Raw genomic sequence first — 20,688 nt, 5'->3', positions numbered from 1 at the left:
ATAATTAGATCTGAGGGGTTATTAATATAGTCTACATACCAGCTTATCCTGGTGTCTAATATTAGGTTATATTGTGTCAGGGTATTGTACTTTTATCCAATAAAGCTCAGCTGTACAGAAAAGGCTTCTGTGTTTTTCAATTTCAAAACACTCCCCAAAGACATTTATTCCATATTTTATATCTATCAACAATTTTAAAGAGGAATAAGTAAGTTAAACATATACACACACACACAAAAGGGGATGCATTTCATTGACCAGACTTTTTGCAATACAATATGTACACACATCACTGGATTTAGTGCAGGAGAGATGAGATGCTAAAAGGAAATGTTGGTTGATGTCTGAGGAGAGCGAGAGAGGGGAAAGTTCACAGAAACCTAGAGGGCAACAAAGACACCCAAACAGCCACTAACACTGGACCAGCTGATCTGGTGCCTATTTCCACACCAGAACAGACCTGGACTGTTTCCAGAGTCAGCTGTTATCTGAGAAAGAGACACTTTGTAAGCGAGATGGAGAGAGGAAGAGGGGGAGAGAAAGAAACTCAGCGGAAAAAAGAGACACACCAGGAGAGAGAGAGAGAGAGACACAGAGAAAAAAAGGACAGTGAAGAAAAGAAACATTGCAAATGAAAGCACTAGTTTGATGACTGGAACAGGTTTTCAGACACAAAGTAGATCATTATTTAGATATACGCCAATAGACGAGGAAGGACGACACAAATTGAACAGAGGGCACTGCATACACAGTGGGACATCACAGGATTTCTATTTATGTGGTGATCTTTGAAAAGCACTCTTGCTTGTCAGTGGTACATAATTATGATCAAGTGTGTCTTATTCCATCGGTGCTCTATTATTATTATTGATATGCTGTGTATTCTGCTGGGTGTGTCCAAGCTGTTGGTGCTCTGTCTGTACTGTGCAAGTGCTTCACGTCGGCAGTGGTGACTGCTGGATATCGGTGCACTGGGAGAACATGACATTCAGATGGCACTCGGGTTTCTGAAGTTGTGTCCAGCGAAACGAGCTTGGTCACCCAGCTCCTCCTCGATCCTGTGAAGACGATACAAAAACAACGGAGGTATGATGGGGAGGATGGGAGGTGGAGTGGTCAGGTAAGAAGGACTGGTGAGAAAACATAGTATGTCCAGACCATAAATCCAAAACATAAAACATGCAATTGCTCCCTTTCCTTTTTTGTGATTATCTTTTTTTTTAAATTAAATCCCTTATACCATTCCGTCATATAAAACAAAACTGTCTGCAACATGCATGACAGTCACTATCAAATGGTGTAGAAAAAAAATCCTCAACCTGCCCCCCTCCCCATACACACAGCCATCCACACACTCCCACAGAGCATGCACAATAGCTCCCATTCCTGTATACAGATGCAATTCACGGTTTCTTAAAGACTAATCCAGTACTTCTGATACCTATTAGTATGAGTCATATAAAAAAAGACTTCATACATAGTGCATGCAGCACAGCACTGACCTCATGAGCTGGTTATATTTGGCCAGACGTTCAGATCGACAAGGGGCCCCTGTCTTGATCTGAGGAGAAAGAGAAATAGATGCAAAGAAAGAGAGAGAGGAGAGGAGGGAGGGAAATAACTCAGTACCAGAATAAAGGCCAGTAGGAAGAGCAAAAGCGATAAACATGGCCCAACCAGGGCTAAATGATGAGCAGGCGAGCTCAGCTGCATTCCATGGCAATATCTGCAATAGCGAGTAATGCCATTCTCTAATAAAATCAGTAGGGGGCAGCAAAGTTCCCATCTGTACCCTGAAAAGGACAGAATGGATGAACAGAGTTTTTTTACCATGTTCTCTGATGTTAACATAGGACCTATGCAACTTTGGTCTGTCAAAAACATGCTCAGGTGCTATTGTACAAGCCCATTTACAACTCTATAATTGGGTGGGCCTGGGGAGCAACCCCTCATGGTTAGCTGGCATCCACATGAATAATTAAGAGAGCTTTACGCTGATTGGTTGCCTTGCAGTCCGAAGACTATTCACAATATGCTCCAGCAACTTCTTCCTGAACTTTAAGTCTTTTAGTAACATAACATGTGGAGGGGGGCTGCAATCAGAGGGAGGGTCTTTGTTCAGATTCACCCGTTTTTTTAAGTGGTCATTTAAAAGTATGAGATTTACATATGATGGAGGAGATAACCGTGTTTCCTGTTCACGGTAGTTTTGTGGCCTTGCACAGAACTCTCTTTATTAAACAAAGCCAGGGTTTACATTTTTACAAACAGTTTTACATTTTATGTCATCTTTAATGCATAAGTGGTGTACTGTAACTACCTCAGTCCATCATTCACATACTATGGCCCATTTACCTGTCCGGTGCACAGTCCCACCACCAGGTCAGCAATGAAGGTGTCCTCAGTCTCCCCTGAACGATGGCTGACCATCACTCCCCAGCCGTTCTCCTGTGCCAGCTTACAGCTGAGAAAGGGAGACACACACAGTCATTCATGCAGTTTCAAACACACACACACAGACACACACACACAGACACACAGACACACAGACACACACACGCACAGACACACACACACACACACACACACACACACACACACACACACACACACACTCTCACACACACACACACACACACACACACACACACACACACACACACACACACACACACACACACACACACACACACACACACACACACACACACACACACACAGTGGGGACAGTGCAATCTGACCAGATAAAGACCAGTGTCCTCTAGCTGTCCCCTCAGGCCCAAACCTGATCGTCTTTACTCTCTTTTCTAATCCAGCGCATCAAGTTCAGATGCTGGCCAGACCTGGGTCTCCTCTGTTCCTGAGTCACAGACTGTATTGATTTATATGAATTATTCAACTGTATGAAACTCTTATAGTAGCCTACTAAAATGAAAACTGCACACTAAAATTCTTCGCCTTGAAGACAGCCCATTTAACTGAAGTACATGCAGTTGTATAAAATATCTTGTTATTAAAACACTTGTAAAAAAAAAGGTGAAGGCAGACAGTTCATCACCCAGAGTGCTCCACTATTCCAGTGCTGGAATTATGCCCTATCAACTCTGTTATTGCAGTTCCTTCTATTCAGACAGCCCTGTAATGATGAATAGCTGTTCTAACTCAGAACATTTCAAGTTGTTGATAAATTAAACGAATCAGCGGACTGTATTATCAAGAGTGACTTACAGTAACAATGGAAGGCATTCATGATGCACCGAATGTATATGTGATGAATAGGAATTGTGGCGTGGTTGACGCTGTAAAAGTTGCGCTATAGGGCAAGAACACTTACGCCTTTATGGCCTCTGTTACAGAACCAATCTGATTGACTTTGAGGAGCAGGCAGTTGCAGGCACGTTCCTCTATGGCGCGTTGAATCCGTCGAGGGTTGGTCACTGTCAGGTCATCCCCAACTATTTGGATACCCACAGCAGATGTAAGTTGGGACCAGGCAGGCCAGTCATCCTGGTCAAAGGGGTCTTCAATAGATACCACTGAAAGAGAATAAGCATGTGCCATCACACTGGTTTGATGGGAATGTTATAAAAAGAACATTCTAAAGAATATCTGTGTTCATTGAATTCAACATGGAATTTTAGAACCTTGAATCTTTTCTTAGAATGCTCAAAACTCACACCCTAAAAAGATTAAAGATTTTTTTTAAATCATGGGATTAGGATTCCGCAGGAAAGAAAGACTAAAGGCCTCAGAAATGAACCTGAGATGGGCAAATACAAGGGTCTAAATCCTAGGATCCTAACATTTGATTCAGAATAAATTGAGTTATTCTTTTAGGACATACAAAATAAGTCCCTTCAGGGCGGAACAAGACCCCTCCGCTGCGCGTCGGGGTCTGGTTCGCCCTGTCGGGACTTATTTTCCCAATAATGACTGGCGTTCTATACATTATCCCTTACATAATCTGAGCTACATCCATACATAAAACTAAAATAGGAATGACTTAAGACAAAAACAATATGAAAGAATTTATAGCAGACTCAAAGGCTAAATGTTTCTGGTGCCACACATTCAATGAATATTGTTTCTGTAGAAACATACAATACATTCAATGAGGGCAAAAGTGAACATTTACGTCTTTCTTCAACAGAAAACTCACTTATTCTCTCTGAGATTCTTGTGAACACAGACTTATTTTCACAGCATTCTGCTGTCACCTAGTGTAGTGGCTGGTGTAAACTATGAATAAACTATGAATAAACACACTTAACAATCTTTAAAAAACACAATTTTCTTGTTCTCTCTCTTTCTCCAGTCAATCACATTGTACTGAGGGCACTACACATTCAAAGATGTTAAAAAACATGCAGAGCGGCAGCTTTCCAACTTAAAGGTATACTATGCAGTTTCAGGTATTTTTGCCGACTGTAGAGCTCCCCCTTGAGTCACGGTATATTTATATTTTACTCTGCCATTGTAAATAGCCTTCTTCTCGTGGCTTGTTCCCCCTGTACACAATGAAAATGCAAGGTAATGTTTCACAATTCTCGCAAGATTTCTTTGGGTCGACTATTCTGGAAGTTGCATGGCTGGTTCTCTCGTTAGCGACTCACTACGGCTATGCTGTATGGCTATGCTATGTTCGTTTACCATCAAATTGGCTTCATAAAGGTTATATTAAGGTGAAAATCTTGCATAGTGTACCTTTAAGAACCAACCAGCAGCTCTGACAGAATCCCAATCTGTTCCCTCACACTGCACAGTGCCGAGCATCAGAACTTGTTAATATTGAGGGGACGTTTAGTGAAATACAGGGCCAGATGGAAAGGCCCGGGCTGTCAACACAGACACCTGTGCCAGCTCAATAACCATCAGCTGGCCATAACAATATCTATGGTCTTTTGGGCCCCCACCGTCGACTTCAAAGCAGCGCTGCCTGGAAGGCACTATTGTTATGCAAGGGTTAAGGTTAGGGTTAAGGTTAAGATTAAGGTTAGGGTTAGGTGCCTTGAAGTCGACGGTGACAGCACTGCCTTGAAGTTGACTGTGGGGGCCCAAAAGACCATAACAAGGCTCCTGTCCCCTTCAACATGGCTGCCATTTGCCATTCACACTCTCATTCCGCAGTGACAGCAACATGAGTGATGGACTAGTGACTGCGATGCAGAAATACAGACCAGATTTGTTTGTATTGCTAATCAACAGGCTGTTACAGGCTGTACTACTACTACTACGACTAATAATAATAATATTAATAATACAATATGCTTGTCTGATCTTTATTTTTGCCTGCACATGTACTGTAGTTTATGTGATGCGTTATGTCCTCCTTCTCTGCTGTGCCCTAGGCCTACCTGGGTAGTTGTTGACAAAGCCTTGGTAGATTTGGGAGAGCTCATCTGCGGTGATGTGGCGCTCTGGGTTGGGTGAGGATTTGAAGTCCAGGTCATATTTCCCCTCACAGTAGAACTCTGAGGCCGCCACGTCCATCCCAATGACCACCTTGTCAGTGAATCCTGCCTGCTCTATGGCTGTCTTCAGCAACTCCAGAGCTGGGTGAGACACAGGATAGCACAGATAAAATAGCACGACAAAACAGCATCAAAAAGATGTGTACTTGCACATGCTGTGAAGATGTAGCCTGTCAGCCCATTAGAGTTTCCTCTACAGTTCTGTCTGGCAATTCTTCAATTCACAGCAATTTTCAAAATCACCAAGAACCCAGGAACCAAAATGATGCGGACGTGTATTTTCTTTGAAACAGAGTAAACAACAGCAGGAAAGATGTGTTTGCACTTTGGAAAGGATTCGGTATGTACCAATTTACATTTCATTTCACCGCTGGTTCCACCCTTGGAAATTGGAGGTGATTCAACGATGTCCAGACCAATTCTCAACTGAGAATAGGCCTGGTGTTACCGAGGCTGGTGAAGATGATGTTTTTGTATAAAGTTCACAATTTAATATTTGTCATTTACCAAGAGAAGAGATAGAGGCACCTCTAGCATGCCTGCCCTGCCCTGTCTCTTACCCTCGCTGTTCTCCAGTATGTTGGGGGCAAAGCCCCCCTCGTCTCCCACGTTGATGGCATCCTGGCCGTACTTCTCACGTATGACCACCTTCAGGGTGTGGTATAGCTCCGTCCCGATGCGGAGAGCCTCGCGAAATGACTCCGCTCCAACAGGAAGTACCATGAACTCCTGCATAGCTAATTTGTTTCCTGCATGGGAGCCTCCATTTATAACATTAAATGCCTGAGAAAACAATTGAAACCATAAGTTATAATGAGAAACTCTCTCAACAGAGCTGTAAATTATCAGATAAAAGCTTTTAATTTGAATGATCTGGACAGAATCAGATGTGTCAACAGTGTTATTCAGTGTAATGCTTGAAGCGCAGCTCAAATAAAGACACAGGAGATTTTATATCTTACAGGAACTGGAAGAACCAGGTCTGTGTTTCCTGCCAAGTCAGCTATATGGCGGTACAGGGGGACACCTTTCTGTGCTGCACCAGCTTTGCATATGGCCAAAGAGACACCTAAAATAGCATTGGCTCCGAACTTAGCTAAGAAGGAGAAGTTGGAGAAAGGGAATATAGTAACACAGTGAAACTTAAAACAGATAAAACAACCCAATGGGAACTGTTTATGACAGATATGATGGATATTATGTCAACTTTTATTTTCAACATCTCATAAATAATGTATGGCTTGGACATTAAGGTACCTTGAGTGAAAAAATACTGCAATCTGTTATACACTTAATGGAGAATTCCGGCGATTTTTCACACAGAAAACTAGAGCTAAAGCTGCCAGGCAGCTACAGTGCTACACTCTGGGGGCATGAACATGGGTGTTAATGAACATGCCCCCAGAGTGTAGCATTGTAGTTGCCTGGCAGTTCGAACTGCTGGCTACAGCAACTCGAGCTAGGTAGAAGAATCGATTGTTTTTTTGTTTTGTTTCATTCCGACAGTACTCGGTGACCTCGAGATTTATGTGAAAAATCGCTGGAATTCTCTTTTAAATTTCATACTTTCATACTTTCTGTTCAAGGCCAAGGGGTATTTTTGGCTAAGAGGTATAAAGCACACTTCTCAGATGTGTGCGTATTGGTACTTTCTGTTAAAAGCATCAGTTTTCACTACTCACATTTGTTGTCCGTGCCGTCCATCTCGATCATCATGTTGTCCAGTTTGCCCTGCTCCTCTACACTGATGCCCTGTAGGCCACAACTCATTAGAAAATCAGGCGCTCACAGAGGGCACTTGTACAATCTAGCTGTGGAAATTAAACTAAAAAAAAACTATTTCAGAAGCTTCAGGCGAGGTAAAACTAATCTAAAATCTAAACAAGCATGTGTCTCACAACAAAACATCCATTGGATATACACTTCAGTCTGGTTTATAAGTGCATATTAACTTAATAGCATATTAGCTTAATTAGATAGGAAATCTAGGTAAAGAATCATGTAAATGGCGTGTTTATTGAACTTACTGATTGGACAAGGGCTGGTGCTATGGTGTCATTGATATGCCCAACGGCCTTGAGAACTCCTGAAGCAAACAAAGAAGTGAATAAGGAGGGAAAGACAGACTTTGCCCAAGCAGTGAGTGGGTCATTCTACCAAGCAGTGAGTGGGTCATTCTACCAAGCAGTGAGTGGGTCATTCTACCAAGCAGTGAGTGGATCACTCTACCAAGCAATGAGTGGGTCACTCTACCAGGCAATGAGTGGATCACTCTACCAGGCAATGAGTGGGTCACTCTACCAGGCAGTGAGTGGATCACTCTACCAGGCAATGAGTGGATCACTCTACCAGGCAGTGAGTGGCTACCTAGCAGTGAGTGGGTCACTCTACCAGGCAGTGAGTGACTGTCTCTCGGATCTGGTGGGGATCTACACTGGATCAGCTCCAGAGTCGGCTACTGTCTCGGGAGGAGTGAGCTGTGGACTGCTGAGGTATGATTTGCACTGTTTTGCACTGGACATGGGCAGTGCGGTGTCTTGCTTCTTGTCTCTGCAGTGATGTTGATGTTGATGATGGTGTTTGAGTTGTGTTCTCTGTTGTTGTTGCGATGTGATGATGATAGTGTTATGTCTAAAGTTACCGTGTGACAGTGGGTGCAGAGTGTGTTGTTGATTCCTTCTGTGAATCCACACACTGAGTGTGTCGTGTGTGGGTCGTGTGTGCGTTGTGTGTGCGTTGCGTGTGCACTGCTTGTGGTATGCGTAACATTTACATGAACAGTTCTAGCCATGCCTGTGGCATATGTCAGTGGTCTAACCTGTTAACATCGGTCAAATGAAAACAGACAGGTAACACGGCCTCCATGCAAACGGAACTCATCTAGTGTGAAATAGGCGTACCAAACATCAACCATATAGCTACTTACTCTGGCGCTGGTCTAGACCTGATCTGGTGCTGGATCCTGCGGATCACCTCCATTGGCACCGGATCAGGGCCAGAACCATTCCAGAGTCAGCTGCTATCTGGGCATGTGACCTCTGCACTCTGACCTTTGCCCTTGAATCGGCTCTTGTCACCATCTCTGAGCTCCAGAGCCTCGTAGATTCCTGTAGACGCTCCGCTCGGCACTGCTGCCCTGAAGAGACCTGCAAGTGCATGGAATAGTGTGTGTGTGTGTGTGTGTGTGTGTGTGTGTGTGTGTGTGTGTGTGTGTGTGTAACAAACACGAGTCAAAATCACAAACCATCACATGGTGGTGGTTACTAGTGAGGACCCCTTACCCCCCCTCCCCCCTCATTGTAAAGCGACCTTGGGTATCTTGAAAGGCGCTATATAAATTGAAGTTATTATTATTATTATCAGACCCTTGTATATTTTTCTCTTTTGTCAACATGAAATGCTTGGACTGCCATTCCAATTCATCTCGGAGTATTAGCTAATGAATGCTTCAACATCCCACCAATCAGCAAATGGGACCTCATTTCCTGACCCGCTGCCAGGACAGAACCATTGAAGTCAGTTTGATACATCAGATGTCCAGAAGGAAGTCCATTAGTCTCATTGCACAGAAACCCTTTATGACATTTATCTGACTTTCATTGACAGTGTTACTGTCGACTGGGTTATTGATCGCATGGCCTGGTACCTTTCTCAGTTTGTAGGTCCACTTCCACTGTTGGGTTTCCCCTGGAATCCAGGATCTCCCTGGCCACAATGCTCACTATAGCCATCCTACAAATGACATATAAATACACACACACACACACACACACACACACACACACACACACACACACACACACACACACACACACACACACACACACACAAAACAAGCAAATTACTTGTGAATTACCGAATGTACTGAGGAAAACAACCTATGATATGTACACATTACCTGACAAGCTGTCATTTTCATTTAAAAGTAGGGCTATAAGAGTAAAGTGAAACGCTTGTTCGTTTAAAAACACCCAGGGGTTTATAAAGATGGAATACCTATATTTACACAACCGACTTCAATCAAAACACATTCTCTGTGTACATAACACGAAAGTGACAGATTGTGCTAAAGAACACACACACACACACACACACACACACACACACACACACACACACACACACACACACTTCCTTTTCACACCAGTCATGGCTGTGTGCAATGAAAGGGAGGGTGTGAGATGGAGAGAGCAGTGAAAGATGTTGATATTGAGGGAATGGAATGAGACATGGGGTGGGATCACTCAATTATTAAACCTCACATTGACCAAAAATGCCAACTCAGAAAGGGCACATTACTGGAAAGCTGTGCATGAAACGCTGTGAAAGCAACAGAAAGAGAGAAACAGGAGAGGAATGAGCCCTGTGAGCCAATATGCAGAGAGTAAAAAGGAAAAGCCTGGAATCAGTGGCAATCATGGGGGTGACAGATGCATGGAGCTGATTTGACACAAACACGGCATGACACATGCTCTCCTACGGGGCTCACCAGAACAGACATACACACACACACACACACACACACACACACACACACACACACACACACCACACTAACACCTAGCATATGTGCCTTCGGATGCGTTTAATAAAAATAGAAGAATTGCATGCACTGTCACAGAACCACCCTATCTATTGAAATGTGCCTATGTACAAGCAGAAGCAGAGGACAGCAAGGCAGCATATGTCCATCCACCTGTGCAATACCCCGCGAGAGATTAAAATTACAGTGAGGCGGAAGACAGAGAGCGACAGGCAGAGGGAAAGCGAGAGAGACAGAGAGGGAGCAAAATTGAAAGAGAAGACCATTCTTTTTCCCATTACCTGATCTTGCTGTGTGTAGCCTTCTTGGAAAAAGCAGGAGAATGTGAGAGCAAATGAGGGAGAGGAAGAGAGAGGGAGAGAGAAAGAGAGAGAGAGAGAGGCACAGGGGAGGAGGGGAGAGTTACATAGTGTGACAGACGGAGAAGGGGAGGGGGCGGGAACACATGAGTCATCAGAGGATGCAGAGAGGGAGAGAGAGAAATGGAGGGAGGGAGAGAGAGAGAGAGCAGGATGATGGCAGGGGGGATGCAAAGCAAACTCTGACACACACACACACACACACAAACAATAAGGAAGCAGACCTACCCTGTGAGACGTCAGTGAGCATCACACATTGAGCACTGATGTGTGGTGGCATGTGAAAACAGCCTCCTGTCCCCAGGTCCTCCTCTCGTCTCCTCGCCTCTCCTCCCCTTCTCTCTTTGAGCGCGCTCAGTCAGCACAGCCCAGCACAGCACACTGGGCTGCAGCATCTGTGCCTATAATTGGCAAACAAGCGCCTTTTACATAAATTAATATGCATGGTTTAGCAGCGCAGATTGCCAGACTCCTGCCTGAACGCTGTCATCATCCCGTGCCACTCTGATTGTGATGTAAGCAGCTAATTAGACAGCAGAAACAGTGAGATAAGGGCATGACGAATCACATGTCTGCAAGGCCACAAACTGCTCTCAAACAGAAGGCACAATAATACTCATACAACCTCATACACATATATGGGACACACAGTATGGGTTTAACAGGTTCGGGGTTATCAAACGTCTGGCCTGAGTTATCATCTGATAAGGAGGTAGGGTTTTTCAGACGTGGGAAAACAAGTGCTATGAGCCACAGGTCAGGTATGAGCTATCCAGTGCAGTGTGGCTCATGCTGAAGCATCTGAGAGCCTTTTTTCTGGCGAGGGGTCATTTACGTCCTATGTTGTGGACTGCACTAGATTTGCAAGACCTTTTGTGACACACAGTAGTGTTGACAGATGACTGAGTACTGAAAGAGTACTGAGAGATGGATAGAGTGAGAGGAAAAGAGTGATGGAGAGAAAGATGGAGAAAAGAGGAGAGTAGAGGAAGAATGGTGGTGGTGGATGCAAGGTTGTAGCGGGGAAAAGGACAAAAGCAGAGGTTTGCCAAGCGAATAGGGAGAAAGAGCTGCGTTCTGATTGGCTGTAACTGTCACGCTCCAATCTGATTGGCTGTAACTGTCACGCTCCAGGCATGTGTCAGGTGACCATCTACAGTTCCTCACAGCGGGAGGTCAGACTCTGTTTTCATGTGTATATGCGCACACATACCACTTAGTTTGGACCTATATTTGTGACTATTGACTGTGTAAGAAAATGTAATATAACTAGCTAGTTCTTTTTACTGATTCAGTTTTTGTATGTTTACTTTTTTGTTGGGCTTGCTATTATTATAGTCATTATTAGTCTATTCTATAATTAGAACATCTATTTGATTTTACTGTAAACAGTTACTTTTAATGCTAATGTAATTCTTTATGACTATTCTATGCTGTAAGCCATTTTGAATAAATGCGTCTGCTAAGTAACATAAACATACAAATAAAATGATAGGGTCGACCGGGTGGCCTTTCTCCTGACTTGACTGAATTTTTCATAGTTAGCATGGATAGTGGGCGATTACAGATCAATGTTTGCTGAACGTCAAGTCTATCCAACAGCAGGGCATGACCTTTAGCTGCAGCGCTTTGCATTCAATTCGAAGGGACCTGGGGCTTATGCAATGCATCACAGATCTCAGCGATGGCTTTAGGCTGCTGAATGCCACCATCTTATCCACAATGGTCTGAGCTAAACATAGCAAACGCTCGCTGCCTGATGGAGGAACATAACTGGTCTTTACAATTTACCTACATTTTCTGATGACCATTATTTGTGGAGAATAAAGGTATACTTGGCATATGTTTTTATATTTATGGATGTTATATGTATTCTAGATATAAATCTTTATTTTTATTTTATTAAGTTATAACATATCTCATGTCCAAGGGTCACTCAAACCTTTGCACAATAAAAAAACAAATGAAACCACATTACCTTACAAGTTTTAATGAATGCTTATCAATACTTCAGTTTCATTAGACAACAGCGTACAATTCAAACCACAGACTCTAGTGTCTACATAAACATATAAGGACTGTACAGCAGGTGTAGGTGTGTGTGTGTGTGTGTGTGTGTGTGTATGTGTGTGTGTGTGTGTGAATGTGTGTGTAGAGTAGTGTGTTGTTGGGTATTCATCTATAGAATTTGTGTGCTATGAGGAGGTTATGTACAGTTTCTCTGCATATGTGTGTGTGTGTGTGTGTGTGTGTGTGTGTGTGTTGTTAGAAAGCCATGTTGTTGTTGTTGTTGTTGTTGTCCAACCCTAAGTGTATGTATGGATCCGAGCTGGTGAATGGGCATATGAAGTTATATTTATATTTACAGACAGTCCAGTTAAACCAAATCTATGGAACAGTCATCTAGTTCACTCTACTACTCTCCCCTCTCTTTTCACAGCTCCAAGGACTTCTTCAAACACAACCTGTGAGGAACAAAAAAATAAATAAATTAGGAATAGAAACTCTTTCACTTTATAATAATTGTTGAGTCACTATGCATAAAAGCATCTTAGTAATAATATAGCAAAAAGTGTGCATTAAAATGTATGTAAATGTAAATGAAACTGAGTTGGCAGTTTGGATTTCTGCCGTAGCCGATATATAGAATATTGGGGGGCAGCCGTGGCCTACTGGTTAGCGCTTCGGACTTGAAACCGGAGGGTTGCCGTTTAGAGCCCCGACCAGTAGGCACGGCTGAAGTGCCCTTGAGCAAGGCACCTAACCCCTCACTGCTCCCCGAGCGCCGCTGTTGTTGCAGGCTGCTCACTGTGCCGGGATTAGTGTGTGCTTCACCTCACTGTGTGTACACTGTGTGTTGAGTGTGTTTCACTAATTCACGGATTGGGATAAATGCAGAGACCAAATTTCCCCTCACGGGATCAAAAGAGTATATATACTTATACTATACTAGAACACCTAGACTATGGTGACACTGATTCTCATCTGTATTTTGAATTGGGCTTTGACTGAACCATTGTAGAATGTTCACTCTGCTGTTAGGTAATTCACTCTTCTGGTAGGCAAGCCTACACCGCCTATTGCAGGCTGCAGCATTTATTAATTGTCCCTTCAATTCTAGAAATGTTCCCAGTTCCAGCAGATGGAACCCAGTCCTGCAGACTGCAGTGTGAGGTAAACACTACCATTTTTATATTACCATTTACCATATTTTATATTCTGATTTGTCTGTAGGGACCATCTCTGTAGTAGCATAGATGTGTAATGATATTTTGAGCCTAGTCAGTGGCTTAAAGGAGCTATTTACTTTGACGTAGCAACATTTCCCTCAAGCCTGAGTTAGAATACTATTTCATTGTAAATGCATTTTCCAGTCTACCTCCAAACTGATGATGACGTTATTTTTGTCCCAAACAAAAATGTAGTCTTTTTATCATCCAAAAACAAAACCTAGGTGGAAAATACAGCACTTCTGCTTTAAGCAATAAGCCCCAGGAGGCTCCACTTCAAGTTGCCACTAACATGGCCTCTTAGCTGTTCTAAAATCACTGAAACTCATGGTCGCGCAGAGCTTAATGATTTTTTAAAGCGGTTACTACATACAAATGGCAAGGTTTCATAAAGTAAACCCCCAGAAGCAAAACTGCAATAACTTTGATATTTAAATCTCCATTTTTCCACCAAACAAAGTAGTTCTTCAGCAAACTGCTTGCCAAGCAACACAAAGACACAGCAACATTGTTGCAACATTTGTTTGGTGCAGTACCAATAACAGAATGCAATTGCACGTGTAAGTGTGCATGTTTTACTTTACTTATGTATGTTGGTTATGTTTACAATCAAAACTGGCTACACAACATTCCAAAGACCAGACCTATACATTTCCGAAATGAGTATAAACACTTGTGTGGACATGGTGGAGTTTGCTTAGCCTCGGACATACCTTTCACCAGTCATAACGGGGGCGTGATTGGGGCCGCTGGTGGTGGTGGTGGTGGCGTGGGGACTCATGTCGGGGAGCAGGCGGCGAGGCAGAGCTTGGGGGGGCAGTAAGGGCCAGCTGTTGGCCAGCTCCAGCCCTCCTGTCTCGCCCGTAGTCAATGCTGCGGGTGCCGGGGGGAGCATAGCGCCCCACTCCTCTCCTCCACTCCTCATCAAACGCCGCTGCATCACCTGCCACAGGTAGGCACATGGAAAACAAGGGTGGGGGGGGGGGGGGTTGGGGGGGTACACACAAGTCAGGATCAGGCTTTGATAACTTTTCAAAAACATCTGAATGATTTCATATGGACACATTTCTTTTTATACTTTTTGGGAATGTCTAAGCCATATACATGTAACAGGTTAATATATCCTATATCCTTATATCCTATATCTTAAATGTACAATTTACAATTTACAAAGGTCACTTTTCAAAGTCCTACAGAGAGAAAGTTTTCAATGCAATCCAGTCACCAATAATTTATATATTTCCTGTATAGTATTTGATTTATATGTTGTATGTATGTATGTATATATATATATATATATATTTCTTTGTGCTGCTAGAACGACACCACCAGCTGGAACCAAACTCCATGTGTGTACTTAACTCACTTGGGCAAATCAAATCTGATTCAGGTGAAGCACCTTCCACTCTAATCCCCTCTTGTACTCTGTTACTCTGCCATGACTCACTCTCGTCCAGGTTGATGTAGTCCTGCCGCTCCTCGCGATCGCCCGTGCGTCGGTTTCGGGAGCGTTCCATCAGGTGTGCTCGCTCCCCAATGTGGTGGCCAATAGCCATGCGCTCCAACCCACTCTCACTGTCCCGCATCGACTGACGTGTCTCGCGGATCTATAATACACACACGCCAGAGATGACAAATCCTAAAGGCTCATCCTCCTGCAGTGTCTTGTTCATTTATGTTCTGCGCCCTTATTTGTGGGTGGAGAGTGCATGCAGCATTTCAGTCATGAGCTTAGCTTCGTAGTCACAGTCGTAGTCAAGTGCATGGTGTTGTTTTGAACTGGAGTGCCATACTTACTCCCCCTGGTGCAGTTCTGACTTCACTGGTTTGCTGGAAGACTTTGGGGGCTCCCTGGTCCAGTGAGGAGTAGGAGATCACTGTGGAAGACGAGAAGGTCTGGCAGTTCGGGGAACCAGACATCCTCTCCTGAGGGATGGAGGACAAACATATGCACATAAACAAATGAGCAAATACAAGACATAAACATTAGACTTTGAAATAATGCCATCAATATGGCAAGTGTCAGCTGTTTTGTGCGAGTGGAATCAGAAAACTAACATCTACCATATTCTCCATCATTCCACCCATCATGTCAAACATGTCCATGAAGCCTCCACCCTTTAAACAGAGAGAACAGCAAAGTCAGTTAGTCCTCCCATGAGCCTTTGCCACAGAGCGACACTAGAACTCGGACTGAGCATGAACATGCAAAACAGGAAATTGTACTCACCATCCCCATCATTCCGAAGGGGGCAAGAGCTGTTGCCTGGGGCTGTGGAGTGGCATTGGGGGAAAGCGGAACAGACAGGAAGCCATTAAAGACTGCACACACTACACACGCATAAAGCCACACATTGCACCTTGTCTTGGAGTTCACTAAGCGACTCGGGCGTAGCCACAATATTCATCATTGATGTTATCCAAGAGTTCATGTGTCGGTGTCCTAAAATTCAAGTAAGAACTGGGAATTTGTTTACATTTCATGATCATCAATAAGTGGTTTAGCACCTGTCGAGCGCAAATGAGACGTTGTAGTCAAAAAAATGTATCACAGCAACCATAGGCATTGAACCAAAGTTTGTTAATCTGACCACTCAATATCACAGTCTGTTTCAGTAGCTTACTATTCACGCAAAGGTACTTCAACACAGAAGTTGAGACTGGCTGGAAGGTTGCAGGAATACTGCATCTAATAAAGGCGTTGAACAGGTATGGTACCTGGATAGGTCTTCGCGGCTGATGCATCTGGGTAGCGAGGGGAAAAGGCTCAAAACCGAATGGATCAAACAGGGTTCTCATCTGCTGCCTATGTGCTGAGAACGGATCCCTGGGATAACAGAGAAGACAAGACACGTGGACAAAGATTGATGAACGACTTCAGATGTGCCATCTTATTGCTAATGTGTTCCATGTGTTTTGTAACGTTCAAGACACGTTCCATACAAAACATTGGTCAGTAAAAGCACTACAGTATCTCAGACCATGTACTTACAATACTCACATAACCAGCAGTTAGTTAGTTAGTACCAATTGAGAAGATATGGTGGGCTACTCACATCATGAAGGGGCTTTCTTCAGCATCACCCAGGTATCGAAACATGTTGGTTTAGCACACTAATCAAGGTAGGAATCCTTCAGTCCGACGAGTCAATGTTGGCTAGGTATGATGCCAACTACCTTAGCTAATGTATCACCCACTTTCTTCCACACCTACCCGTCACTGACCAACGAGAAACAGTGAGACAGCCAACCAGCTGTCAAATGCTAATTAGCTAACTATCCAACTATATCGTCTAAATTTGACGGAGACCCACACTACCTGTAAAATCACACCGTATGCTTCTCACTGATGAAATAACTGATCAGATGACCGGTAACATAAGTGTCCAGGTGAACATCAAATGAATCCACACTTCGCCTTTGAGCAGTTTGTTAGCTACAAAACAAGCTAGCAAATATTAGCAAACAACTTCTGATAAGGTCAGCTAGCGTGCAACATCTTGCACACAAAGGAGTCGGGTTTGCTCGTTTTATTTGAAGTCTAAGCAAATCGAAGCAGGTGGCTGACTGTTCCAAACGTTGTAAACGATACAACTCCTTGCCTGAACCCTAAATTTTCATGAGCAAAACATCTCTTCTTCTCAGTTGACTGCACGTGAAAACGGAAGTCGAAGTGACAAAGGAAGCCAGTGCTGCGTCAGGAGGAAAGCGTAAATAGTGCAGTTGATCAGGTGGACGTCTATAATAAATGCTATTCGAAATATCACCTATTCATAACTGTCACATATGACCACATATCTTAAAACAGATATACTTGAGAGAGTGATTTTTTCCTCATCAAATGTCTTAGTACAAAACAAAACGACAGTACTAAGGAATGAGAGAGGGGGATGTTTTTAACCCTTGAGCAACCGGAGGTGACGCATAAGGTGACAGTCTATGTTGTGATTATTTATAACAACTGTTATGTTAAAATGATAGATAGGTTTCTTTTCGCAGTGCTGAACATTGTGGAATCTTGTTGATTTGAGAGGAAAACAACTAAGTACTAAAATATGTTGTACTGCATTGACAGCATTCTGCTGCTCCAGTGACTTTCTGACAAAAAAAAATGCTGCGCTGTGCGCTTGTGTCTACTACGTCAATACGCAGAGCAGCCGCAGTTGCAAACCCGGACGTAACCAACGCCTAGTTGCCGGAGAGAAACGGTGAGTTTTTAAGCCTGAAAATATGTGTTCTTTGTCATTATTCTCAATTAAACATTGATTGTGATGTTTAACAATGTGTTTGATCATAATCAATAAGTGATTTTCACCACCTTTGGTCGTTAGTGAAGAGTTTAATATAGTGTTTGTGTACCTTCGTTTCGTGTTCAACCTGCCTCTCCCTGCTTTCAAGTCCCAAAATGGTTTGAAATAATTAGCCAGCTAGCTAGCTAGCACATCGCCTTGTTTCTTTTACTTGGCATGTCATGTTTGCCAGCCACGGCAGTATTAATTTAATATAACGAGATTTAGAACATTAACGAGCTAGGAATATAATACAGCAATATGAGTAGCAAGGAGTTGACGATTCTGCCATTGGATTGTTCGCTAAAGCTAACCAGATAACGTAGCCTACTCGTTAATTTGGTCAGCTAAGTTAACTTAATCACTGTGTCAATTCATTTTGGTGTTTTTTTTCCCACGCTTCAAGTTTCGCTTATAACGTTATAACATTAGCAGGAATTGTTGGTAAAGACTTGAACATGATGAAATCCAACGATTACCTTTCCATTAACCAAGCAGCACGTTATAATCCAAGTTAACGAGGGAATTTCTCACTAACGTTATGGCTCATATCTGTAGTTAACGTTAACTGACTAGTTTACAAGCTCTCAAGTTAACTTGCTGATTGATAAAGCATCATGTTAGATGACAATTAAGTTAGCTTGAATATAACGACGTAAGAGAGTATTTAATTACTGATGACTTACCTAATTGACCAAATCAAAACTGAATTCGTATGAAGTTGTTGGTTTATTTCAACGCTTACTTATTGACCCCAGTTTTAGCGTTATATCAGCTTTAACGTTTAGTTATATGGGGAGCTGATAATCAAAATTGTGTAAAACTTTGGCCAGCTAGCGTCCTGGCCAGGCATTCATACAACGGCACTCAACAGCCAGACCCGAGAATTTAGTTGTATGTGCTTGTCTCGGGGTGTAACGTCAAGTATGCGGAAGTAAATGTTTTCACTTGTCAATAGCACGCCAGTCTACGACCGATAGATTAATTAACTACATAAGTCTACATAACATTTACAGAGATAATAATGTTTTTCATGGACGGAGTTGTTGCATTTCCTAACTCGGTTACTTACCCTCATCTTATGTAACGTTCTATCTCAAGTTTATGTAGCCTACCTGTCCTATGACGTTCAAATGACTCACTATGACCAACTCAAGGCCATAATCATAATATACTTTGAGGGGGACATGCCCCCTCCCCCCAATATTCAATTATTCTCAAAATGTTCCCCTAAGAGAAAGACATTTATTGATGTTCTACAATCCAACACTCACCCCTGTCTAAAACAATCACTTGCAGATGTTCCCACTAACTATTGTTCCCATCAGTTGTTGGTGGGACATTTAATGTTGTAACACCATACCAATACTACACTTCCATGTACACTTCACTTCAACATAGATGTTGGCTTATATGGTAACATTAGCATCGGTGCAGGAATAGAAGGTGACATGGGGTGAGTGAGAAAAGGAGCTTATATTGGTAGTTAAACTGATACTGTAATTACTGTACACTCATCCAAAGACTCATCCACTTAAAAGGTGCCTTAACTTAGTTAGGGTGCAGTTGATTTGGTTTAAGAAGTGTTTTCATGATAATCATGATAATAGCCACACAAGGACAACATTAAAAGAAACATGCAAATGTTGCACATCCATGTTTTAAGTAAAAACCGCAATTTGCTAAATGTTGGCCACACTATCTGGATTTATTAATTTTAGGATCGACAATGATAACCAATACTAATTTATCGGTCAAGTATGCGGAAATGAATGTTTTCACTTGTCAGTAGCCAGTCTACAACCAATAGATTAATTAACTACCAATATTTATCGGTTTGTTGTGGCCGATACGATAACCGATATCACTCTTGAAGAAAAAAAAAAAAATGGGGACAGCATTTAATAAGCATAATTTCATTGCAGTAATTTTACCTACCACCAATGACAGACAGAACTCCTAAGTCCTCAATGATACAGCAGTCAACACAAAAGCAGTAGCCTAGGCCTATGTGTGGGCTGGAGTAAACACTAAACGCAGATAAACGGCTAGAAACTGGGAAAAAGCTAGCGACCAAATCAGAGTTCGTGTATAGTTTCAACTGCGGATAATTGAATAAATCTGTAACTCCTCTCCTCGGACTGTCTTCTCCTGTATCCTGTCTGTGGGCCTACTCTGTTGTGCCCAACCTGCTGCAGCAGAAGTGAAAGGGGTTAGCCCCGAAGGTCAATAACTTATAATGACCAGTCTGGAGCTGAAGCAGGAATGGTAATGGTTATAACATATGAACCGTTCACAACATATTTTTCGGTAGTATTCCAAACACCCAAGCGAACGAAATGCAAATATAATAGCGTGGTAAAGTGCCAACACAACAGCACAAGAAGACAATTGGCTCTGGGTAGGCTGAGCTCCGTTCTGCTTAGGTTAAACCGAGGATCATTCACGAGAGGATTTTGGGCTCCACAGATTCAACGCAGATCTTGTTACAATGGTGAAATACATCCACACAGCTGACATTATTTGAGGAAGAAGTAGCCAACCAAGCTCAAGTAGGACGGGCCTTACATAGTTGGGAAATTCGGGCTTTTAAAATATCGGCCCAAATTATCGGCTGAAATTCTGTTATCGGAACAATAATAATATGCTTATTTTTTCACTTATCGGCCAATATTATATCGGTCGCCGATTTATCGTGCATCCCCAATACTAATGCATAGATTTATGTTCATATGATTATAATTACCGTTGTGCAATGCCATTAGATGGAATAACATATGAAAAAGGGAATAACAG

At 42.7% G+C, this 20,688-nt stretch overlaps 3 protein-coding genes across 7 annotated transcripts in view; 1 reads left to right on the top strand and 2 right to left on the bottom strand.

Moving 5' to 3' along the window:
• Nucleotides 1-933: 933 nt before the first annotated feature.
• LOC143118327 (gamma-enolase-like) lies at nt 934-9,202 on the bottom strand. 2 transcript variants are annotated; one of them, XM_076279402.1, is made up of 11 exons: nt 9,118-9,202; nt 8,522-8,617; nt 7,499-7,557; nt 7,154-7,223; nt 6,434-6,567; nt 6,032-6,254; nt 5,355-5,552; nt 3,335-3,536; nt 2,356-2,464; nt 1,503-1,561; nt 934-1,058 (listed from the first exon to the last, which is right to left on the bottom strand). In XM_076279402.1, the coding sequence occupies exons 1-11, from the start codon at nt 9,200-9,202 to the stop codon at nt 989-991; spliced, it is 1,305 nt and encodes a 434-aa protein (XP_076135517.1). In that variant the 3' UTR covers nt 934-988. The 2 variants fall into 2 exon arrangements, with proteins under 2 accessions (XP_076135517.1, XP_076135518.1); XM_076279403.1 differs by lacking the exons at nt 7,154-7,223; nt 7,499-7,557.
• Nucleotides 9,203-12,347: 3,145 nt separating this feature from the next.
• mlf2 (myeloid leukemia factor 2) lies at nt 12,348-17,540 on the bottom strand. 4 transcript variants are annotated; one of them, XM_076280117.1, is made up of 8 exons: nt 16,660-17,540; nt 16,322-16,430; nt 15,834-15,875; nt 15,662-15,721; nt 15,401-15,529; nt 14,970-15,210; nt 14,317-14,546; nt 12,348-12,838 (listed from the first exon to the last, which is right to left on the bottom strand). In XM_076280117.1, the coding sequence occupies exons 1-7, from the start codon at nt 16,701-16,703 to the stop codon at nt 14,320-14,322; spliced, it is 852 nt and encodes a 283-aa protein (XP_076136232.1). In that variant the 5' UTR covers nt 16,704-17,540; the 3' UTR covers nt 12,348-12,838; nt 14,317-14,319. The 4 variants fall into 4 exon arrangements, with proteins under 4 accessions (XP_076136232.1, XP_076136234.1, XP_076136233.1 ...); XM_076280119.1 differs by having other exon boundaries at nt 15,051-15,210; XM_076280118.1 differs by having other exon boundaries at nt 15,668-15,721.
• Nucleotides 17,541-17,716: 176 nt separating this feature from the next.
• Nucleotides 17,717-20,688, top strand: part of cdc42l (cell division cycle 42, like) — an 8,772-nt gene continuing 5,800 nt past the window's right edge. The window contains exon 1 of the mRNA XM_076280121.1: nt 17,717-17,811. The gene's annotated coding sequence lies outside the window, so the exon portion shown is untranslated. The remainder of the gene's footprint in view (nt 17,812-20,688) is intronic.

This window comes from Alosa pseudoharengus, unplaced genomic scaffold (genome assembly GCF_046254945.1).
Source record: "Alosa pseudoharengus isolate Yale_2024_CS ecotype anadromous, Long Island Sound unplaced genomic scaffold, YU_APseudo_1.1 YU_APseudo_1.1_scf_12, whole genome shotgun sequence".
Taxonomy (NCBI): domain Eukaryota; kingdom Metazoa; phylum Chordata; class Actinopteri; order Clupeiformes; family Clupeidae; genus Alosa; species Alosa pseudoharengus.
The sequence above is the reverse complement of the archived record's forward strand: the minus strand, read 5'-3'. Positions and strand labels throughout refer to the sequence as shown.